This window comes from Narcine bancroftii, chromosome 11, assembly GCF_036971445.1.
Source record: "Narcine bancroftii isolate sNarBan1 chromosome 11, sNarBan1.hap1, whole genome shotgun sequence".
In the NCBI taxonomy this organism is placed as follows: domain Eukaryota; kingdom Metazoa; phylum Chordata; class Chondrichthyes; order Torpediniformes; family Narcinidae; genus Narcine; species Narcine bancroftii.
The window spans coordinates 90,955,556-90,980,906 of NC_091479.1; the positions used below are offsets into that span (position 1 = coordinate 90,955,556).

The following is a 25,351-nucleotide window of genomic DNA, read 5'->3' on the forward strand; positions in this document are numbered from 1 at the left end:
AGCATATTGGATGAAATGAGTGATAATACCATTTTAGTGACCTTTCAAAGAAAGAAAATAATTTGCCATCTTTGATAATACTCAAAGGATGATTATTCCCAGTGTACAAAGACTTTTTCTGCTGCATCTCTTTTTTAACACGACCATTGTTCAGGATTGTACGAAGAAGGGAGGAGAACCTTCTGGTTCCTGGCTTTCTCTAAGGTAATGCCAAGCAAGCATTGGTGGGAAGTAGGTCAGATTATAAAATAAACAAGTTTCAAAATTCATGAATGAAGCACTTATTTTACTTAAGCTGTGAAATGTTAACTTCAAATATCTGCGTTGAGAACAAATTAAAGGGCAAAGGAGGGAGTGTGATGTGCCAGTGATCATGCAATTGTAGATAATAAAGTTTCAAAGCACTACTCAGCCCATCAGTTCCATATGATGTTAATGCTCCACATGGATCTCCTTTCACCCTCCTAACTCTATCAGCATATCCTACTGTTTCCTTTTTGCTGATCTGCTTCTCTGACTTCCCTTAAAATGAGACTATACCTTCTGCCTCAGCCAAGAAGATGTAGGAAGATCCCTGACTGGCCTATGATATTTGTTGGTCTGTCCTAAATTCAAGGCCCAGTTCTACTCTCTTCTGCAAGTGGAAATATTTTCTCTAAGTTTATCCTTCCACAGCTCTCCCTTTATCCTCCACAGGAGAAGTACTAGAGAATTGGAGAATGACAAATGCAGTCCCCTTGTTTAAAAAAGGTAATAGGGAGAATCCAGGAAATTATTGACCAGTGGTGTGCAAACTATTGGGGAGGATTTTAAAGGACAGGATTTACAAGCATATAGAGAAGTAGAGTCTTCTCTAGGATAGTCAACATAGCTTTATAAAGGGAAGGTCGTGTCTCATGAGCCAAATTGAGTTTTTCGAGGAAGTAACTAAAGAAGTTGATGAAGGTAGGGCAGTAGTTGCAGAGTATTTGGTTTTTAGTAAGGCATTTGACACGCTCCCCCATGGGAGACTTGTTCAGAAAGTCATGAGTCAGGGGATGCATGGAACCCTGGCTGCGTGGATACAGAATAGACTAGAGGAATTCCGTTGGGCTCTGTTCTGGGACCCCTGCTCTCTGATTTTCATAAATGACCTTGATGAAGAAGTAGAGGAATGGGTCAGCAAGTTTGCCGATGATACAAAATTTTGGCAGTGTTGTGGATAGTATTGAAGGCTGACGCAGCTTACAATAGGATGAATGAAAAATGAAATCCAGAACCTGCTGAGAGCCAGATCACACACATTTGAAGTCTAGAAATCCATATCAATAAAGAATGAGCAAGTATGACCTGATAAAAGCTATGTCTCAGGTGAGTGGAGATTCTGGATAAAATGGAAACAATGAGGGACACCCGACAGCTGTGGCAGGGCCTAAATGCCATAACCTGCTACAAAACCAAATCTGGTGAAGTAGCAGATGGAAAAGCTAGGCTCCCAGAGGAGCTCAATGCTTTCTATGCCTGATTTGATGTCCGTAACAGTGAAGAACCACTCCTGTGCACCCACTCATCCCCTGATGTTCCCATCCTGCCCGTATCTATGGATGACGTGCCTGCTTCCTCCAGGAGAGTGAATCTAAGGAAAGCATCCAGCCCAATTGGAGTATCAGGCTGAATGTTAAAAATCTGTGCTGACAAACTTACCAATGTATTCATGGATATCTTCAATATATCACCCCAGCAGGGTGTGGTACCCACCTGCTTCAACCAGGATTCAATCATTCTGGTGCCCAAGAAGCGTGTAATAACCTGCTTTTATGACTATTGACCAGTAGCACTTACATCCACAGTGATGAGGTGTTTTGAAAGGCTGGTGTTGAAGCATATCAGCTCCTATCTGGTTGGCGACATGGATACCTTCCAGTTCGTCTATCGTAGCAACAAGTCTATGGCTCTACACGAAGCCCTCAAATGCTTAGACAGTAAATATGCATTCATCAGGATGCTCTTTATTGACTACAGTTCAGCATTTAACATCATCATCCTCTCAAGACTGATTTGCAAACTCCAAGACTTTTGATCTTGTAATTAGATCATGGATTTCCTCACCTCCAGACTACAATCAGTGAGGATTGGTAAGAACATCTCCTCCACATGGTAAGAATATCTCCTCCAAAATCTCAACAGGTACCAGAGCTGTGTTCTTAGCCCCCTGCTCTACTCAATTTACACCCACGATTTTGTGGCTTGGTATGACAATAAACACCCTCTACAATTTTGCCGGTATTGGGTGGTATAAAGGAAGGTGATGAGTCAGCATTCAGGATGGAGATTGAAAACCTGGCTGAATGGTGAACCACAACCTTGCACTCAATGAGACCAAAACTAAGGAGCTGACTGTTGAATTCAGGAAGGGAAAGCCAGAGGTAAACCATCCAGTGATCAGTGGGGGAAATCAGAGGTGGAGAGAGAGAGTAATTTAAATTCTTGGGAGTCACCATCTCAGAGGATCTTTCCTTGATCCAGCACACTAAAGGCAACATGAAGAAAGCATGTCAGCACCTCCATTTCCTCAGAAGTTTGTGGAGGTTTGGTATGATACGGAAGCCTAGCAAATTTCTACAGATGTGTGGTGGATCATGGTCTGTTATGAGGACACCAATACCCCTGAGTGTAAATCCCTCTAAAGAGCAGTAGACGCAGCCCAGGACATCACAGGCAAAACCCTTCCCACTATCACGAATGCTGCTGTTGGAGAGCAGGAGCAATTATCAAGGATCCACACCACAAGGCACACACTCTGTTCTCACTGCTGCCATCAGTAAAGAGATATAGGAGCCACAGGACTTACACCACTAGGTTCAGGAACAGCTGCTACCCCTTCACCCTCAGACTCCTCAATGACAAACTCAATTCAGGAACTCTTAGACAGGCACATGGATGAAAGAAAAATGGAGTGACGGTTTAGGTTTTATTTTGGTAGGTATATATAGGTCAGGATAACAAGTTGGGCCAAAGGGCCTGTACTGTGCCGTAATGTTCTATGTTTAACCTTATTGACCTCTATCTCTATCAGACTATTTAATGTCTTCTCTTTTCAAGGAAATCAGGTCCAGTCTGTGCTAAATTTTTCCTAAAATGCATGGAGAGTTTTTGTGGAGTTAATTAATCTATAGGCTTTGTAGATGTATGCATAATGGAGGGAAAATATAAGATTAAAGTAAGTATTAGTATTTACCTAGGAATATTGTTGGCTGCTGGTATTTGTACATGTATTTCTGAAATTCCTGTTTTTTTAACTGTGTTTATGAATCAACTTTTTTCCTCATCGTTAGATTCTTTTCAGTTGCCTCTTCCTTTCTGCTACCTTTCCTTTGTCTCTCCTGCTAGTTTCAATATACACCCATCCAAGTCATTATTGCAACTCACAGTCATTGAAATAGTTTATCCAAATTCCATAATCCTCCTCTTGGAAATGTATTACTGTTGCTTCATTGTCATTGAGTCAACATCCTAGATCTTTCTACAATTTTCCAAATGTTTCTATGATAAATGGCATGGAAAGGTTTAGGTTGATGGTTCACCATAATTTTTTCAGAAGTATTAAATATTCACTGTCTTGGGATGTCCATATTCCATTAAAGCATAAAATAAAATTGCTAGGTATTTGCTCCATAGGACAATTAACATAAGAAATGTGTGTTTTAAGGTCATGTAAGTAAATACTATCATGTATTTTTTTTTACTGTTTCTTATCTTCTTCATAACTGTAGTCTGTGATGAGAATTTGTGCCGTCCACCTGACAAGACCTGTGCAGTTGGAATGAAACTAGTGAAGAGATATATTTCAGAAGCCTGCTGTCCTGATTGGCAATGTGGTAACTATGAGATGGATTAATTATAACCTCATTATTTTCAGGTCAAAACTTTCCATTAATTTTTCTCTTGTTTTGCAGATTGCAGCTGTGAAAACACTACCAGTCAGACATGTAAAGTGGTATGTTAATTTTGCAATGTAATTAGTGTACTGCAATCCAATCTAATATTAGAACAAGCCTAACAAGAACATAAAAGATTGACCCTAAAGTATCCTTTTATTATGCCTACATTTAGATTTAAAAAAAGACATCTGTATTAATGCTGAAAATCTCTGATTAGCTTTCAGAATAAATTAGGTGCATATGGAAAACATAAAGATGTGGAAATCTTTCAGGATTTTTCTTTATCTTGTTTGACATGGATATCCCATGCCCCCTTTTTACCCTCCTTATTAAGAAAACAGGTGTGTGTGTGTGTGTGTGTGTGTGTGTGTGTGTAATATATATGAATTAAAAATCAATGATAGATACAAAAAAGATAGATGAAGTCAAGTTTATCAAGTCAAATCATGTTTATTAACATTTGATTAAACAAGTAAACCCGAAGAAACAGCGTTCTCTGGTCCATACAGATAAACAATACAAGAATTCACATTTCCAAATAAATAGCTATTCTTTCATAAATAATCTTGGATGGTTTAGTGTGAGCAGTTCCTTTGGCCTGTTCAACAACGTCACTGCCTTTGGGAAGAAACTGTTTTTCAGCCTGGTGGTGCTGGCTCTGAATCTCCTGAATCTCTCTCCTGATGGGAGTCGCTGAAAGATGCCATGTGTGGAGTGCAAGGGGTCCCCAATGATTTTACGCACATTCTTCAGACAACGATCCTGGTAGACCCTGTCAATGGGTGGCACAGGGGAGTGATCCTCTTTGCCACTCTTATGGTCCTATGAATTGACTTCAGATCCATTTCTCTGCAGCCGGCCAAGATGCTCTCAGTAGAGCTCCTGTTGAAGGTTATATAATGGCGGACAGTAGCCTTGCCTCCTTCAGTCTTCCCAGGAAGTACAGTCACTGTTGCACCTTCCTGACAAGTGAGGAGATGTTGTGTGCCCACGATAGGTCACTAATTAAATGAAATCCAAGGGATTTGGTGCTCTCCACTCTCTTCACTACAGAGTTGTTGATGTGTAGTGGAGGGTAGTCATTCCTGGTCCTCCTGAAGTTCATGAATCTCCTTTGTCTTGTCCATGATGAAGCTCAAGTTATTACTTTTGCACCATATCATGAGATTTTCTACCTCTTCTCTGTAGAGCGACTCTTCATTGTTGCTGTTGAGGCCATCTACTGTTGTGTCCTCTGTAAACTTGGATGACATTGTTGGAACTGAATCTGACGATGCAGTCATGAGTGAACAGGAGCGGGCTGAGCACACAGCCCTGAGGTGTGCTAGTGTTTATCATGACGGTGCTTGACGTTCTGCTACAGACCCAGACAAACTGGTCTTTCCATTAGGAAGTCCAGGATCTAGTTACAGAGAGGGGTGTTAAGTCCCAGCGAGGACAACTTCTCCACCAACTCCTGGGGAATGATTGTATTAAATTCCAGCTGAAATTGATGAACATTAGCCTGACGTATGAGGCCTCATTTTCCACGTGAATCAGGATGGAGTGAAGGGTCAGGGCTGCAGCAGATAAATAAACATAAAATTATTAGTCTAAAAAAGAAAGGGACTTAGCAATAGTGCAATATAATTCTTTTTGTGGAGTCAGAGCAATTCCTGATTAATGACGCAAAGGAAGGTTCATGAGCCTGATAACTGTTGGAAAGAAACAGTTCTTGAAACTTGAGGGGCTGATCATCGAGCTTTATGAATGTGGATGATCGATGCATGCCTGAAACTCATCTCCTCAATTTTTCAAACATTTACAGAATCTATTTCCAAAGATCTGGCTTCCATCATTAGCCTCTGAGAGAAGAAAATTTCTCGATACTTCAGGTTCAAATGTCCAGCCCTTTATTTTGTATCCATGTCCCTTTGTGATTCTGAAGGAATGTATATTTTTTTTCTAATTAAAAACAAATCAGGGTGAAGTTCTAACAGAGGACCCTGGCTTTCAAGATGCCTGTGGCTGTACTCATTCCATCTGCAGTAAGTCCCCTGTAGTTTACTTGAACTTTACTACCTTTATGATAACTTTGCATCGTGAGCTTTTATTGGATAACAAATATTCATACAGCAGCTCTGCACATCCATTTGTGATTATTTTGTGAAATAGGTTAACATATTACACTGTGCAAAATTGATTGTGCAGACTTTTAATTTCAATGGCTTTTGTCGTTTGAAATTTGTTGGTTGATCAAAATTGAAGCTATTTTCTGTTCATGAAGGCATGGCCTCGATTTATAATTTACTAAATTTGCTCCTTGATTTTTCTCTGCTTTGATAAAGAGGCTGATTTCTCCTGTATATGATTCAGAAGAATTTCATTCTTGGTTCTGACATTGAATTTGCAAATCCTGGCAGCTCTGTGTTATGTGTTTTTGAAATTCATTTGATTGACTTTGGAAGTGGAGTGTGACATATAATTGTGACTTCACCTACAAAGGGTCTTTGACCTGAAATGTTGACATTGTTTCTCCTTTCACAGCACATCTGGTTAGTGTTTCAAGAATTTACTGTTTTACTTAAGCTTTTAACTTTAAGATTTAAAATCTCTTTAAACATTCCTTCTTATATAGTCCATATGTAAAATTTATGTAGCCCATAAGCAAATAATTAACATTACAATTCTCGGCAAGTCAGAGACATTTTTGGAGAGTGAAACGAACTTCAAAGACTTAATATTATCACAGTTGAAAGTGTGTGGGGAGGCTTTATGATCAGAAATCCACAAGCAATCAATTTCCCCAAATCTATAGTACTTTAATTCCAGGGTATGCTTCAATTTTTTGAGATTCCCAAAGCCTGAGCAACACAGGCTTGTGTTGGAGGTCAATTAAAGAAGCTCAATTAAATTTTTGTTTAATTTAGACGTGCAGCACAGTAACAGGCCCTTCCAGCTCACAAGCCGTAGCTTCCAATTACACCAATGAACTTCCAATCCTTGTACGTTTTGAAGGGTGGGAGGAAACTGGAGCTCCTGGAGGAAACCCACGCAGACATGGAGAGAACAAACAAACTTCTTACAGACAGCGCTGCATTCGAACTTGGGTTGCCAGCGCTGTAACAGCGAACTGTGCCACCCAATGATTTTTTTTTTAAAGTTGATAGATTATTGTGGGAGAACATAGGGGATGAAAGTTAATGATTTAGGAAAAACTGTGATTGGTGGAAGGTTGATGAAGGTCATGTGGGGGCGTGGGTGAATATGGAAAAAATGTTTAGCCATAACTGGAGGCAGGAAGATTAACGGGATAGCTTATTGGGCCTGGAGGAAATACTTTCTCTGAGCCACAGTTTTGGCCACTAATTGAAGCTTACATCCCATAAGGACTTGTAAATCCAGTTGTCCTGGTCTGCTTTAGTCAGGAAGCCCAATAAACAAGGGTAAAAATAGAATGGAAGAAAAATCTGTCTGAAATGGGTACAAGATTTGCAAACCTCTTAAAGGGTTTTGATGACTTACCAGCCTTCTCAGAAAGGGACCAGTTGTCTGCTTCTTGTCTTTCAAAATTGAAAGTGTGAGAGGCAGCTCGGGAATTGATTTATCCATCAGCGAACACAATCCAAAACCTATTTAGCACGACTGAACAAAGACAAACTTCTCCCTCTTCATAAAGTTTATTCTTAATCGGTATTTCATTCTCTGTCTTAATTAAACAGCATCTGGCTGAAAACCTTTATTTTGAGGGGCAAAAAAGGTAACAATTTGCATTATTTTAACTGAATAATTATGATGCATTTTATTGTTCCAGGAAAAGTTGATGTCTGTCTCTTCCAAGGTGTCACTGCACTGAAACCTGGCCAGTCACTGTTTCAGCACCTTGAAGGTGACCAGTGCTATATTGCAAGTTGCCTCCAGAGTGCAGATCTAACCACAGGATCTCCTTTAATGGAAACAACGATAGTTAACTGTTCGGCAAAATGCGAGCCAGTGAGTTTTAAAATATAGGCATTTGATTTTTGAAAATTTCAAAATATAACCTTGCTGAAAGTGTTACGTAATGGTTTCTGTTCATAGCTAAGTTTTTCTATATTGAAGATATTCACATATACCAGAATTAGTTCTGTAGTTTACTGACACTCTTCAAGAATCTCCATGCCCTCATAAGCAATCATCAAATATTAAATTACAGTATCCACATTCCTTATGATTTTAAAATAGCTTAGAATGAAACAAAATATAATTTAGTGCTGTTGGTGTTGCACAATGAACCTATCTTTGTTTGGAATATTCTAGATAAATCAATAATATTCTCAACAAAGATAAATTTTGACTTCTGAGGCCAAATCTGAACACTTGGATAAACTTCTCCTCCCTTGACAATATTTTTCAGCCATGTATTTAGTGGAAAAATAATCACCCATATCTCATTACAAGCAAAGATAAGTTTACTAATTCATACCAAATTATGAAAGAGAAATCAATTTTTTTACTTCGATTAAAATTTTGTTTTTTGTTCAAATATTCAGAGTAAACTGTGGTAACATTTGTACATCTGTGATTTATAACTTTTACTGTTAATATATCAGCAATATTTTTAAAAACTCTTTCAGCAAGCAACACATTGAAGAATTTATTGTTGGGTGGAAATCAAATTTTTTTAACTTTTTTGCAAGCATCGTCAACTTGGTTGAGTGGTACCAAGAAATTGTGATTTATGAAAAGATTGATATTTTGTTTTTTTAATGAACCAATTCATAGTTTTTTTTTGCTCTAAAGATGATGATTTTATTAATCAACAGCACCAAGTCTATGTTCCTTCAACGGATCCCCATGTTTGCTGTGGTACCTGTAAGAACATGTCATGTTCTTTTGAGGAAGAAGGAAGCCTTGTTTCCCATAATGTAAGCTGGTTCAGTGTACTATATTACCTGATTAGCATTTTCCTATTCACTTAATACCAATAACATGCAAGTAATGTTGCCCTTGAATTGATATGTTCTAATGAATGTATGAACATTTGTACATATTGTTAAGCTGTGAAATTATGAGTTTGAATTAGTTAAAATTAGATGAAAATGTGAACCTGTTTTTAGGGCCTGAATTTGCACCGGGGGACTTTACCCAAACAAGAATGATTTTCACTAGACTGCATAAGGGTTACGCTAACATTACGCCTTCTACCTTCTGAAACATCACGTCGCCACTACGTGTATCTCACAAGCAGGCATCTGCAATTCCCAAACAGTGGAGGATTGGAGATAATTGATTAGTCAAAATAAGAGCCTACTTGTCAATACAATAGGTAGAAAGCCTGATGTTCTGGGAGTTCCTGCATGAAAACATGAGGCAACCAAGTTTCCAAAATTTGGATTCCAAAGTAATGTTGCATTGTGTCACTATGAATGAGATGAGATTGTGTATCAGATTAAATATATAGTTTGTAGCTAGCTGCTACAAGCTATGGCTCTGCGGAGCCTATAAGCACAGGAGAGATTATAGCTAGCTGCATGCAGGTTAGCTCAGAAAGGACATGCTGTTCCCAAAAAGAATGACACAAACCCCAGTTGAGTGTAGTTAACACTGAGCTTTATTGGGCTCACAATCCTGCTTTCATCCTCAAGATGAGGGGGCGTGGTCAAAGCCCCCTCAGCACTGAATGGTGCATTTGCGATCTGCTTTCCTTGATAGGCCAGTTAGGCTCTTTCTAGATGTGGCCAATTGGAGGGCAGCGCTGCGGGTCATATAGGCTGCTGCATCATTGCGTTCATCCTTCATTTTGTGAGGCCACCCGAGGGGCCGCCACAAGATCAATATTTTAAAATGCAATAAAAATAATTAAAATACCCAGCATTTTCTAACATTCTTCATCAAGTTTATTTCCTCAAAAGGCAAGTAAAAACTGTCTGGATATATTTTGTTCCTATCAGATTTAGACATTTATGCATTAAGCATTGATGAAATAACTTTGCATTATTTTTTTTGAAGCCTTCAATAATAAATTATCATGATGTGTGGATTTCTATAATATTTGCACTCATTTATGTTAATTTAAAAAAAAATCCAGGCAGGATCCTCGTGGATTGCTGACTGCATCAGATACAAGTGTCTGGAGACAACTGTTGGAGCCGTGATGCTTGGCTCTGGAATTGTTTGCCCACCGTTTAATGAAACTGAATGCATACAGGTTTGTGCATTTGTCATCAGAATAATACCATGTACCTTCTGTGTTAGATGGCGTGAAGTGAGCTATCCAATAATTGGGACAGGAGCCACATATAATTGCTCAAGCTCCATACTTACAGAATATCATTTATAAAAAAAACCTCTACTGAAAGTGTTGTTGCCATGGAGACTGACACACATAGATGCCTGCAGGCATTCACAAATACACATCTCAAACACTTGAACGTCCCCTACCTGAGGCTGTTCTAAACGAATTATTATTGCTTTTCACCTGTCCTTGTCAGATGAGCAAGAGGCAGTGCTAATTTTTTTTAAGTGCTGGAGCTCACCAAAAATGGCGACAAGGAGGTGCCGGAGCTGCCCAATGAGGTACCTGGAGCTGTCCCCTGAGGTGCTGGAGAGGCACTCCGGTCAGCACTGGCTGCGCTGCACCTCTGCAGATGAGTCGACAAAGGTGCGTGGCATTTCATGGTACAAACTGTACAACAAGCTGTAACACAATACAGCATTTCAGGAAAACCCCTGCTGTTATGTGGAATTCAAGCAACTGGCAACAAGATTGTGGAAAATAAATAATACGGAAGTTTAAAATTGGCACGCCTCACTGTTAGTTACCCAATCACACAACGTGCAGTCTCAAGCAACTGGAAAATTCACTTACCAATTCCCAGAGGTGCTGGTTACCAGGGGTTTTACTTTGTTAAGATACTAAAAACTGTCCAATCTTAATCTCTCTAACAGTTAACAGATAGACCATTCTCAACTAGTTGGCCAGAATGTGGAAAGAGGAAAAAAAGTTAGTTTCTGGCTGTTGCTGGTTTTTCAGAATGATTTTATCGTCTAATTATTTTTTCCATGGATTTATTGCTGATTCTCGCATCCCGTATCCATCTTTAATCAGTCCACACTTTCCTCTACCACATCCTTCTCATGGAGGAGGATATTTACAATATAATGGATCAGCAGCTGAACACTTCCTAATTGTTACTCAGAGTTTATCTAAAATGCCTCCAGAAACACATCACCAAATAACGTAATGAAAACTTGTCAATTCATGCTGCTTTTTGAAGAATTTGTAAATTTTATATGAACTAAAGTTCTGCTTGTGACATTTTTTTTATCCACGTAAAATAGGCTTTGGGCACATAATACATGTCGAAGTAATGTGCATGAAACGTTTAAACCTGGGGTCTCTTGATTGTTTGTCCTAAGATGAAAATTTACCGCAACATCCTCTTATGCCGAGATCCGTTTCTCCTGATTATTTGCACTTTTTCCCTTTATGCAGAAAGGGGGAATTACAAAGCTTTACATGGATGGTTGCTGCAGGACCTGTAAGTGAACAAGGCTGCGTATTATGCTTGTTTAGCTTTGGTTTTGGATAGCTGTGGTTCAATCCTGAATTTGCTGCGTGATTGGAGTGGGGAATAAAAAGGCATGTAGTCATTTAAATCAGTCTGAATGCCAGTTTGTTAACAATACAAGCAACAATTGTGACCTACTTGTTGCACTGCTTATAGGGGCCTGCTGTTTCATAAATGCTGACATGGTTAATCTCAAATTTATTCTGGAGTATAACTGTTATAGATAGAATTATTTATTCTAATCCTCTTTTAAAGGGTAGTTTTGGAAATCATTGTTGACAAGGAAAGGAGTTAACATTAAAACAGTTCAGTTAGAAAAGATGCAGGAGAAATTTATCTTTGAATGCTAGCACTAAATGTTTGCAAGGATATTAATAGACAGGGCTACTCATGTTTTGACCCTCATTTTCATTTGAGTACATGCCTGTCAAGGCTCTGTATTTATTTCCAGTGACCAAATAGAAATGTTTTCCCCCAAACGGCAAGCATAGCAGTTAGCGCAACACTGTTACAGCGCAACCAACCTGGGTCTGAATCCAGCGCTGTAAGGAGTTTGTACATTCTCCCTATGTTTCCAAGGGGCTCTGGTTTCCTCCCACTCTTCAAAACGTACCAGGGTTGTAGGTCAATTGGGTGTGAAAGGACTTGTTATCGAGCTGTGTCTTTAAAAAAATATCATTGGAATTTTAAACTCTTGACAGGCTTATGAAAGATATTACAGAAAAATAAATGCACTATAGAGCTTTTAGGTTTCAATTATCTGCATTTTGATAAATGGAAAGTAAAATGATGTTCTTGAATTTTTTCCCCATATAATATTTTGATCCTTATTTTTCTTATGTCACTCTTTTGTTTTTGAGTTCTTAACTTTCACTTTTCAGCAATTCTGTATTAGTTTTACATATTCTAATTTAATTATTTCTGTCAACTTTTCATTATTGGTTTAATTTTGTGGATAACATCACTTTCATTTCCATGAAGTATATAACCATATAACCATTTACGGAGCGGAAACAGGCCATGTTGGCCTTTCGAGTCCGCACCGGTTCACTGATTTTGTGCGCCCTCTTCAGGCATTGGTGCCGGTAGATCTTCATTCAATAACGATGGGCGAATTCAATGCAGGTGGAATCCGATCTACCTACCTCTCCACTGTGCCATTTTAGTTGTGAAATCTAACATAAAAGAACTAATGAGAAAAGGAAGTCCTTGCAAAAAAGTAATATTAATGGAGAAACCAGTTCTTCAGTTAAATATTTTTCTTGATTCTAATAGCGAGATTGATTTTAAGTTGATATGTTGGGAATGATTAATAACCTGTCAGAATTTAAATCCTTATTTTGGAGCTAGTATCCAAGAACTTTGAGTAGGAAAATATGAACTTTGAAGAGAGATGTAATTTTCCACACCTTTGAGTATTGTTGTTCCAACAGAATGGGAACTGATCCAAAGTCGATATGGTACTGCTAGTGTCATCAGAGAGAGGAATGGGTTTAAGTGATTGGTTTGTGCATCTTGTTGATCCTGCTGTGATTTTTTGCCACACGACAAACTAGTGATTAAATTAGTTAGTGCTATATCGCCCAAAGAGAAACATAAAGCGATGGGGAAATTGGCCATGTCTGCACGACTACAGTGTGCTGGACAATTTGCACTGAATCTTCAGTATACTTTGTAAATGAAATTTGTTCTAAAGAAAGTATTTCATGAGAATACAGAAACTGTTATACTTCAGAATTTTATATATTGGTGGAACTGATGTGGCTGCCAGGAATGCACCTCAACCCAAATCACCTGCTAGCATGTGATTCTTTAGCATTATTATGATTTATAAACATGCCATCACAGACTAAAAGCATGTGCAGTTGAATGGCCTTTCAAGTTCATCACCAGCTTCATTTCACACGCAGCATTTTTTGGCAGCAACAATTTTTTTTTTATACCAGCTTGAGTTAATGCATGCCAGATATATAATATTTAATTGTAATTTATGCTGTCATTTTATATTGAACTGATATTGATAATTCTGCCAGGTTCGGGATTGGGTTTATTACCTTTTACCATTAGTCCAGTAGTCCCAACTGGTAGTATTAACTGTGACACAGGTACTATTCCCATTACGTACTTTCTTTATAATTTCAGTATTTTATCAACATCAAAATGTTCTGTAAATATATATGTGTGAAATCATGGTTTGGATATAATTGCAACAAGCATTTAGTGTTGCATGGCACAATATGGAAGCTACACTGTTAACAAAAAAAACAGCCATCTCACCTTGCATTAATAGTTTTTACATTTCTTAAAAAATGTTTTAATGATCTCGTCTTATCTTCCTACAATGCCTCTCCATTCCAATTTCCTTACCAATTCTGTTTTAATGCATCAATATTACACACTTCAACCACTGCATGTCCTATTAAGTTCCACGTCCTTTCAAACTTAAAATTCCATCAAAGTTCTTTATCTGTTAGTGTGTTGGGCACTCCCTCTACACTAATTATTTTAAAAATCTTTTATAATGTTTTGCCTTTTTCTCCTCTCCATTATTAATCTGATTGTTGCAGCTACAGAGTTTTGGTAACATTCTTGGAGATTATATCCTCATATTCTCTTGTATTTCAAAGTGTTTTGTAATTTAATCAGGAACTGCAGGCTTCATTCCAAGTATGGTATAATGGGTTTCTAACTCATAGAGTCAGGGAACAGTTACACCCCACAAGGACTGTCGATGCTGGCACTCCATCAAAACAATTCTTTAATTCTACCCACCAGGATTTTGCAAATTATATCTACATCATATATCCAATTTGTTCTTGAAGACCCCAGTAGAACTGCCTCCCCAGCACCTAAAATAGTATTATAAAAATTAATTTAACATTGGCCCCAATTATATTCAGAGTAAACCAGTTCACATATTGCTGCATCTAATCATATTTACTGTTCGTGTGCATCGTGTGCATGTACCTTGATTCTCTTTGGTGTCATGCACATCTTCAAGAGCATGCCTCAGTTCTCAGACCAAATATTTATTGAAAAAAAATTCATCTGGTACTGGGTAATATGGCTATTCTGTGAATTCTATGGAATACATTTGCATCCCAAATGACTTGTATCAGGTTTTACAATCTGCATAGGGTTCCTCCCTCTCTCACAATTTCCCTTTACCTTGTTACCATGAGAGTGAGATAAATCCTCCTAATATGTTTCCTGAAGCCCTTGGTTATGAATTAATTGTGTGGTAGTTTATCACAACTCTTTTTTGTATTGGGGATTTATGGATTGCTAATAAAACAGATTTGTTCTCACAGCACTTGTAACCAAATAATCTTTTGCATAGATGGAGCCCGTAGAACTAAACTGGATGGAGGCCAATGCATTCCTGTAATGATGCTGTTTGACAGATTTTAAATGCATTTAAATTGAAGAGTGGAAAGTTAGGCAGACATTATGAGCAAACACTGCTCCCAAATTGTTTTCACTGTGTTCTTTCCCAACTGAGAACATTAGGAAATAAATCTGTATGATTATTATTTGCACTGTTGAACTTATCATTCCTTATTCTTTAATCATCCTTTTTCCAACTAACAACAGAATAATGCTCTTGTTTCATCTTCCATGATCCATGTGTGCATGGGATCTTATCTGTAGCTGGTGAAACACTCGCGTGAATTCTTTGCATCATGCCATCAAATACCGTAAAACAATTAATAAGTTTTACTTACATTGAGGGCCTAATGGAATTAGAATTACTACCTCTCAGATTTACCCTCCCCCCTTTCATATAATTGACAACATTATATTTTTAAAGGAAATTTAAGATAGTTGGGTCAGCACCAATTTTCAAGGCCACTAATATGCAGGAAATTTATATAATGGGCTGACTAGAGATGCGAATGCTAATGCATTTTTGGAAAATATAGTGCAGTACATGAGTAGCCTGCGACAAATCAAATTTTAGGGTTTGCATGAATGGAAGAAACTGGTAATACTTGACCATTTTCCATCACACGGGTTTTATTTAACACCTGTCTAGACTATTGTGAAAGGACTGATCGAATTTGATTGAGTGATTAGTCAACAATCATTTGGATCATGTGACTAACACTTTGTCAGAAGATGAATGAAGCAACATTATAATTGAGTGATGCTAATTTTATGGCTGAATGACTTTCCTGTAAGATTATCAAAACTGGATTCAAGATGGGCAAATTAAAATATTTTCCAAATGGCAAGAGTTTGGGGGCTCTGAAAGACCAAACCAATTTCATTGCTCCCAGATGAAGATCACTAAAATCAATGAGTTTAATTTAATATTGGCTTTTATCCAAAGGGGCTAAAATACAAAGGTTGAGCTACAGTGAATTGAAACTCTTTTTGGATGCAGTGATCACAAGGAACCATACCTCAGAAAGGACATGTACGCTTAGGAGGAAAGCAAGAGGTTCTCAGAGTGGCGTGGTTAGTGCAACACCTTTACAGCGCCAGTGATTGGGACCAGACCTGGGTTCTAATCCTGCGCTGTCTGTTAGGAGTTTGTATGTTCTCCCTGTGTTTGCGTGGGTTTTCTCCGGGGGGCTCTGGTTTCCTCCCACCCTTCAAAAAGTACTGGAAGTGTAGGTTAAGGGGGTGGACTCGTCGGGCTGCAGTGCTATATATCAAATTTTTAAAAAAAAATAGATTCACCAGAAAAATATTTTGGCTGAAGGGGTTTAATTATTAAAACTGCTTACTAAGAACAGTATTGTTTTCAGATGAGCAGAGTATATGCAAGCCAAAATGAGGCCTTAAATAAATTGTCAGGGTATTGAGTTCAATTCATTTACAGAGTAGAGAAAAAAATTACATTCTCTTTTGAAGGAGAGCAGGACATTTGAGTTTAGGCACCAAATTAGAGTGGTTTTCAGGAGTTGTGTTTGGAAACACCCATTTGTGGAGAAGAAATGGGAAGCCTGGAAGTCTTTCCCTGCAAAACAAAAACTGGCAATAATCATTAGAAACGATCCAAAAGAGAAACATTTTTGCTGAGTAAAGGCAGCAACTGTTACAGAACTAAAGTGGATCAGCCATGGCCTACTTTAGAACTGAGGAGATCCTGTTCTAAAACATGTGATGCAGGATCAGTGAATGAACAAGCCGTAATTTGTTTAATACATTTATTAGGTTTTCAAATTTGTAAAATTCAAAATCCAAAGATTCAAGATACCTGACCAATAAAAAATGTTGGGAAAATGAGCAGATCAGACTATGTCTGCAATAACCCCACATCAGAACTGATGGTCGGTCAATAGTTCTGAAATGGTAAATCCTTGCCCTCTTCATCAGTGCTGTGCATGCAGCTGATTATTTATTGGATTTTGTGAATCCCCTGACAGAGAGTGTCACAAATTAATTGCATTTATAGAGCATCTTTAGATGAAAAATCAATTCATATGTAATTTTGTACTTGTGAAGTGTATAACTCCATACTGACAAATGTTTCTGAAGTCTTGTGCGAAATTAAATTTTTGAATACACAACTTTAATCCCTTTAGCTAATTGGACAGACAGGAAAGTTATCAAGTTTTTAATATTTTAAATATTTTGTACAAATTAATGATAGCACAGTTCATTGGTAAATGTGCAGTATGATATTGGAACCATTATTCTTTTGAGCAACAAACACCCCCAGTACACAAATATTTTAAAGCAGTCCACTGAAATCAGACTTGATGACAATTAATTTAATTCTTTGTCATAAAATGAAGTACAACTCCAATTATCTGAAATCCTCAGTTATCCGAAATTTTTTTGGAGCCGAACTGACGCCACAGGTTGAAATTTTTTTGGAATTTTGGAAAAACCCCCGAGTAGAATTTCGAGTTTTTGGTGTTGGACTTATCTTGTTCAGGTTCTTTTTTGGTGAGAATTAAACATTATTTCATGCTTTAAAAGCCTTCCCTTGTTGTTTAAACATGGTTACAAGTGATTTGCTGTTGCTACTGGACTGTTTTTTTTTAAAGAAAATGACTAGTTATCCGAAAATATTGTTTATCCAAAATAGGCCCGGTCCTGACCATTTTGGATATCCGGAGTTGTACTGTAACTCATAACAAAAGTTTATAATTTAATTAGTCAGTACCATGAATATTCATGAAGTAAATAAGAATCAACTTTATTTTTAACATTTGTATCAATAAATTGTGTTGATATTTCAAACTTTTTAATGTGCCTATTCGCTACCAGGCAAAGAAGATGTCAGGCCTTGCCGGAAATTAGATGTCAAAATGATCATAAGAAAAGATGACTGCCGCACCACTGATGCTGTATGTAAAATCCTTTATTTTTATTCTTTTCCATAACCATCATTTTGACAATTACTGCTTTCAATAAACATTTAAATCATAAGGCAGAACTTTAATGTACAACTCCACAGGTTTCCTTGCCAAAGATTTTGAGGCAATGTTTTGTTTGTTAGATGCCAACTAACCTAATTCTGGCTATTAAAATTATTTTTTAACTCCATCAAGCTCCATAAAATGCAATTGACAAGCATTTAAGCATAGTTAACATTAACCTGTTATCAGGGAAATGAAATATATTGGAAGAAAGAAGTGCACCATTTAGTTTTATTGTATGAATCTCTTCTGAGAATTAGATACCCAAATTCTTGATGGTTCTTAATTCTTTCCAGGTCATTGTGGCTTCTTGTGATGGTAAGTGTCCATCAGCCATGATATTCAACACTAATATCAACGGTTATGCAAAATTTTGCAAATGTTGCCGTGAAGTTGACCTCACAGATCAGACTGTGCCTCTCTATTGTGCGGAAAACGCCACTTGGATTAACTTTACATATCAAGAACCAACAGATTGCTCCTGTCGATGGAATTAAACTGCTTATAGTACAAGTCAAACAACTGATTGGAGAATGGCCTAGAAATTCTTTTTGTTTTGCTGGAAATATGTTCAATATAATTAACCAGAAATGCACTATCCATCCTATTAGTAAGAGCAGACAAAGAGGCGAGATAGGACCCGCAACTAAAAAGGCTTCCAACAGGACATAAGCAAGCAAGAGTCTACTGCTCCAAATGAGCCCTAGTGTCCATTGTTGGGAGTGCATGAGGACTACTTGTTCTGCTGGAAGGAGCATTCCAAGGCAAGCTAATTTCTAGGCCAATCAACATTCAAATCCGCTTAAAAAGATAACTCTGCATTTATATTTGTATCGTTAAATGTTTTACAATCAACTTTTGTAAATTAACCGTAGAACTTTTAATTGACAGTGATTTAAGGTAATCGTATAACATTTGCATTAACCCCCTTTAGATATTTCATGTACACATTAATGCTTTGATCAAGTGATGAACGTTGTTTAGTACAACAAAGTAGGTAAAACATTTAGTTTCATGTGTAGTTCTTTCTTCTGAGTAAATGATATTGATTTCATAAATTAATGCATTACTTTGTTTATGTCGGGCAGTTTACTTTTACAGACTACAAAATTGCATTGTGTATTATTAGCATCATGACTCGTGAATGTTGTGAAATTCACTTAAGCAACAAATAATGAAATAGAAAATTGCAATAAACGATTGTGGCTTCAATTATCCACTGTTAACTAAATTTATTAACAACATTTTGACAACAGAAGGTTGAGCTGCATGTGAATTCCAATGATAAAAATGGTGATGTCCATCAAAGGAAAAAGTAAAACTTGGCACCTACATCAATAAAGATGAGGACAAGTGCTATATTTCAATTGGTAAACTAGATTGAATTGGTTCTAACAGTCCAGTTAGTCTGTCAATATTCCTTGGCGATTGTTTTGTTTGTCCTGAACGAGCAGGTCCCAGGCATTGCAAATGACAAAGAATCTCTAAATGCTTGATTTTATATAATAACAGGAATATTAAAGGAAAATGTTGTCAGCAAGTGGAAAGGTAGATAATAACTGGAAAAGAAGCTCATTGAAGATGATACAAGGAACCAGAATTAGTTCTTGCATTTCAAATCTCCAAGCGATGTCACATGAAATATGTCTGTTATCAGTTAATTCCATGCGGTTATTAATTCCTGAAATTCTACCTTTATAACTATCATGGCATTGAGGTACCTGTTGATGACTTATCGGAGACCAGTTTCATCTCCACATGGATGAATTTCTTGGGTAATGCTTCATGTAGGGGATTACACAATTTTGTTTGCTACTATTGAAAAATGTATTGTATTTCCACAAGTTAAATTTGGGGCAATAAATGCCCAGTTAAATTTTTAGGGTGCCTGATTGAATTCAACCCAGAAACCATTGTTTTTGCATTGAAATAAAAAGAACAATTTCTATAACTATGTTGCTTTAAAAAGTGACAAGCAATTGCATTTCTGGGCAAAAATAATATGAACAAAATGACTATAGCCCGTTGTTTAAATCTGTTTGCTATATTTAGAATATACATTAAAATGCAATTATTGATGTAACCACATTATCACTTCATTATACTTGTGTGGCATACTTTGTGACATTGCCAAATAAAATAATTTATCAATTTGACAATATGATGCATTGGCAGGGAAGTACCATAATCCATTTGACATCAACCTATAATTATTTAATATAAACTAGACAAGTTGAACTTTTGAATGAATGTCTGAGTTTCCTGGTTATAAATCTATTTGGAGAGTTTCCATCCAGCCCTCAAGGTCATAAGACCATATGAACCAACTAACAAATGATATAAAGAAGTTGCTTTGTCTTTGGAGGAGAATGTTGTTTGCTGGGATTGAAAAATCTAGAGGCTGGATAGAAATTCCAAATAGGTTCCTACTTTTTAAAATGAAGAGAAGACAAGCTAGAGAATGTGTGCTCCATTGTTGAAAGGTTGTTTCTATTGGGCAAAGCTCCAAGATCAGGGTACTATACATTAAAACAACATTTGAAACGTCCAAAGACATTGGTGATCAAAATGGAAATGTCAGTCAACTATTATACAGTAAATCAGAGGTAGAGCAGAACAAGCTCCCCGTTGCATTTAACTATAGTAATTTGATACAAAATATTAAAGGGAGAAAACTATTTTCTTACATTTACTTTATCTAGTCCTTGCAAAAAAAAAGTGATCTTTTTAATGTTTTTTGTCAAACGAAAACTCTGTTCTAAAATTCCAAATTCACTGAATTCCTTTATACTTTTTCTAAAAAAATCTAGGTACTCCTATTAGTAATGAATGTAAATTAATTTAAAACCAATTCCAAGGAAACATTAATACATCAATTTTACATCCCTATACAGCTGAAATATTGCAATCTGAACATCTTAAGAAGTGACATCATTGAGTGGGAGAGTATTCCGGGAGATGTTCTTGAAACAACAGTGGTGGACAAAGGCTTGTATACAGAGGGACAGTTATAAGCATTATAAATAACCATGGATTACCCTCCCACATCTTTCTTGTATAAAGGACTGTCATCTTATTTTTTTTCTAAGCAAAAACTGCAAGTTAAATTTAAAATGAGCAATTCTTTCAGAACACAGCTTTTTTAAAAAAAGATACTCAAATGATGGACTAGTTTGTTGAAAAAAAAAGCACCTCCCATTTCCAAAAGCTCGTGGTCTGCAGTTTTGAACCTGTTTAATTGATGTGCATCAACTTTCCAACTTGGAAAATACATAAAGCTGCAGATGTTGGAAATTGAAATGAAACACTGGGAAAAATTTCACAAGGTTAGGTCTAATCTACTACTTATTTCAGCCTTTTCTGCTTTTATTTCGGATTCCCAGCTTCTTCCATTTTCTTTATGCTTATTTTTGAATGAAGTGCATGTTACAGGAACATGTCACCCCCCCCCCATGTTAAACAATCTTTCTATTTTCTGCACTGCTTCTATTTGTCATTAAAAAAAAAACTTTTTTGTCTTCAATGGTGGCACATTTGGCGTGGTGGTAGTGCAACATCTTTACGGCACCAGCGATCAGGACAGGGTTCAAATCCTATGATATCTATAAGGAGTTTGTCTGTTCTCCCCATTTCTGCATGGGTTTTCTGGGGGGGGGGCTCCATTTTCCTCCCACCCTTCAAAATGTGCCAGGGGTTTAGGTGAATTGGGTGGCATGGATTCGTAGGCTGAAATGGCCTGTTACTGTGCTGTATGTCTAAATTTGATTTTTAAAAAAATTAAAACTTTAATTTTGAAAGCTGCTTCAACAGCTCTTTCAATGGGAAATGGCACTAACTCCAAGTTCTGTGCTGGATTTCTAACTTAGATATTTTGGACCTAATCTTGAGTAGGTTCAAGGTTGAGCCTGATCTGCAGATGCATCCTTTTTTAAAAATTCCTGACAAATTCGGGCAATTGCAATAGTTGACAAACAGTAGATGCTGCCACTCGGCACACGTGCTGTTTTGGGATTAGTTTTATTTCAGTGCATGGGTTTTTTTTTAAAAAAGACGACCTCGCACAGCTACGGCGAGAGAGCATCGAGAAGCTCCAGTTCCCCGGGATCAGTGCCCTGTCAATCAACCCTCACAGGAGTTGCAGGTCGCTAACCTCAAGGCAACACCATCCTTGCGGAATAGAGGAAACGGGGGGCGGGCGGGGGGGGGGGGGTCAGCAATGACCAGGGAGTGAGTGAGAGGCTGTGCAACTCGCTTGATAGGGCAGAGAGAAAAGGGAGACACCCAAAGTTGATAAAGGGAATCCGAAGCGCTGGGAAAGCGCGGTTTATACACCATTACAAACTCTTCACCCAGTTCCAGGTAAGTCCGTTTAATCTTTATTTATCCTGCCCGTTGCAATGTTCGCGCTCGAACTCCACAGGATGAATGATCATCTGAACGATGCGCTGCTTGTTAACAATTGTGCAACATGTATCTTTTCCTGTGCTCTGTAGCAAGGCGGTCTGATACTTTTATTCTGCAGAATTCCGTCTTGTAGATTTAAATCCGAAGGGCTGGAGGCTCCAGTGTGCGTTTATCGTGACATTTTGTATCCAAATTCCGAAGGCTTTCAGCCAGGCTTCCCATTCTGTGATTCGTGGGACAGCGACCGTCCGCGATGCTTTCTGATCTCCGGGATATCTGGCTCATCTTTGTCGAATTCAGGGAACACGGATTTTGGAACATGTGCAATCCGGGAGGGCGCCGTTACAGACGGCGTTAAAGACCGGAATTTGGAAATTCCGCAATTGTGAACATGGCTGTATATGAATGTTTACTTTTGTTATTTATCTTGCCAAGGGTGGACAGACAATGGGAGGATCGGGGTGAGACATTGGGAGCTCCAACAAGGTGCCTTGCCGTTCGGCGAGGGCGATCATGTCTCTCCATCCATCACGGTCTCTGACCCTCCGAATTCGAGTTGATGTTAATCCAGCTAAAGTTTTCATTCTCTGTCTTCCTGCTTCTTTTTCCTTCCAGCTTTCCAGTTGTATCTAACTGTTCTAATGTATCTCTTCGCATGAATTTCGATTGTTGTTTTCTGATTCGTTTAAGTAATGTTCGTTTTCTATATTATTTTTGATTTTGAAGATTCACAAAATTCAACAAACAATTCAATCTTTCCAACATTCCTATGTATATACAGAATCCGTATTTAATACCCCCCCCCCCCCGCGCTGAAAAAAGTCAATTAATTTATACTGATACAAATGCCAGTGGGGCCAATGACCCCTACAGAAACCTACAATGACAATAAGTAAGTAACAAAGATGAAAAACTGAAAAGAAAGGAACTCAAAATAAAACCAAAACATCAGAAAAGCAAACACCCGGGGTCTGCGCCAAGTCCTGCTTCCTTAGTCACACTCATCTCCCTGCTGGGGAACTTCTTCCTTTGTTATCCTGTCTGTATATTTTATGCATAGTATTTTTTTTAATAGTTTATTTTTGCTTTTCAAAGACTCGTATAGATTCAGACAACAATACACTTTCTTTCAACGCATATGTAGATCATTCAGGGTCCATTTCCCCCCGCCCCAGGCACCAATACAACCGAGAATAAAGTTATATAAATTATACAAATGCAAAAAAAGTGAATGCTGGTGAGGTCAACAACCTTTGTGAAAACACCGGGGTGGGAGTAAAGGACAAATATGCTTAGGATTCTTCTGAGAAGCTACATTTCTGCTGCATCGATTCTTTTTTCCTTTGTGTTTGTGATGGTCCATGACTCGCAGGAAGAATGTAGCATCTGAGAATTCTAAGGCAGATGTCATTTGCTATTTTCTTGTTGTTTCTCATTTCTGTAAATGCTGTTCTTGCTTTTATGTCTATTTCACATTTGTATCAAGACCTATACTTCTGTTTCATTTACTACACAAAGCCAAACACAGAAAAACAGTGCAACACCAAGTCATCACGAAAATGCTTAAAGATATTAATATCAACAGAAAAGATCGAAGAATAATCAGGAATCCCTACTGGCAACGAAGTTCAGCTAGTCGGATAGACAACGAGATTGGGGAAAATCAGCCAATAAAGCGAGTAGTCAGAGAGGGTTGTGTTCTATCACCAGACCTGTTCTCACTGTATGGCGAAAACAACATGAGAACCATCCAAGACCTGAATCATGAATCACAAACATTTGGTTTGCAGGTGCAACAGGTAACCAAGAAGACAAAAGGGATATTGCCCTTTATTGCTTGAGGGATTGAATTTGAAAACAGAGAGGTTCTGCTGTAACTGTGCAGGGTACTGGTTCCAGAAATTAGGAGAAATTAAATCGCATGGGACTATTACTTGCTGAACAAGAATAAGAGGGGATCTATAGAAGCACCAAGTTATGAAAACAATTGAAAAGATAAAGGCAGGAAAGTTGTTTCCACTGATAAGTCTGACGAGAACTTGGGGACATTGCACCAAGATTCAGGGAAGTAGATTTAGGACAGAGATGAGGAGGAACTTCATCTCCCAGAGTAGTGAATCTGTGGAATTCTCTGTCCAAAGGAGGCAGTAGAAGTTCACTCATTAAATGAGCTAGATTTTTGCATGGTAGTGGAAATAAGAATTAAGGGTAAAGCCAGGAAAGAGAAGCCAAGTTCATGGACAGATCACCCATGACCTTGTTGAATGGCAGACCCGATGTGCCAGATGGCCTACTCCTGCTCCCATTTCTTATGTTAATTATTTATCTGTAAAATATCTTAACTGTGAGTTCAAAGCTTTGCTTGATGTACATGTTAATTATACACATGGAATTTGTACATTCTAAAGCATTTTAATCTGCACATAGTCTGCCTTTGCTATGAATTTCAGAAAGGAAAATTATGGTCCTTAAAATGACTAATCTTTATTATTTTAGCAATGCTTAACTTTGTTACAAGATATCCCTGGATTAGAAATTGAACAATCAGCAGTGAAGTGAAATATGACATGGAGCAGAATGAAAGAAGTACCACACTGGATAGAGCTATTTATATTTGTATATTCATAAATATTCTGAAGTATGGTTTTCAGGTAAGATCGCACAACTGACATTTTTCATTTTTTTACTGGTCATTAAAATGGTTGTTACCATCACAGTTTGGGCTGTGTTAGTTTGTGGCTTATGGCATTGTGCGTTGTACATGACAAAACTTATCACTGTTCATAACTGTTCAAGATTAAATATTTTATAAGAAATCACAAATGCTGGTTGTAAAGATATTTTTCATTTAATAGACAAATACATAACCTAATTAAGATCTTTACTGCTCAAAATACAGATGAGGTCTGTTAATCCAGCATATTCAGGAATGGGTGGCACAGTTAGTGAAGTGGTTAGTGCAACGGTATTACAAGGCCAGCAACCCAGGTTCAAATCTGGTGCTGTCTATGAGGAGTTTGTACATTTTCCCCTTGTCTGCATGGGTTTTCCTCCAGGTGCTCCAATTTCCTCCCATACTTCAAAAAATACAGACTGTAGGTTAATTGGGTGGAACAAG

At 37.7% G+C, this 25,351-nt stretch overlaps 2 protein-coding genes across 2 annotated transcripts in view; both read left to right on the forward strand.

Moving 5' to 3' along the window:
• otogl (otogelin-like) overlaps nucleotides 1–19,889 on the forward strand; it is a 111,120-nt gene extending 91,231 nt beyond the window's left edge. Inside the window, exons 47-55 of the mRNA XM_069902299.1 lie at nucleotides 3,753–3,857; nucleotides 3,936–3,976; nucleotides 5,884–5,947; nucleotides 7,714–7,892; nucleotides 8,705–8,806; nucleotides 9,970–10,089; nucleotides 11,377–11,422; nucleotides 17,678–17,757; nucleotides 18,126–19,889. Coding sequence (XP_069758400.1) covers nucleotides 3,753–3,857; nucleotides 3,936–3,976; nucleotides 5,884–5,947; nucleotides 7,714–7,892; nucleotides 8,705–8,806; nucleotides 9,970–10,089; nucleotides 11,377–11,422; nucleotides 17,678–17,757; nucleotides 18,126–18,326 — 938 coding nt within the window. The 3' untranslated portion in view covers nucleotides 18,327–19,889. The remainder of the gene's footprint in view (nucleotides 1–3,752; nucleotides 3,858–3,935; nucleotides 3,977–5,883; nucleotides 5,948–7,713; nucleotides 7,893–8,704; nucleotides 8,807–9,969; nucleotides 10,090–11,376; nucleotides 11,423–17,677; nucleotides 17,758–18,125) is intronic.
• A 4,911-nt stretch (nucleotides 19,890–24,800) lies between these two features.
• ptprq (protein tyrosine phosphatase receptor type Q) overlaps nucleotides 24,801–25,351 on the forward strand; it is a 152,531-nt gene continuing 151,980 nt past the window's right edge. The window contains exon 1 of the mRNA XM_069904020.1: nucleotides 24,801–24,884. Coding sequence (XP_069760121.1) covers nucleotides 24,801–24,884 — 84 coding nt within the window. The remainder of the gene's footprint in view (nucleotides 24,885–25,351) is intronic.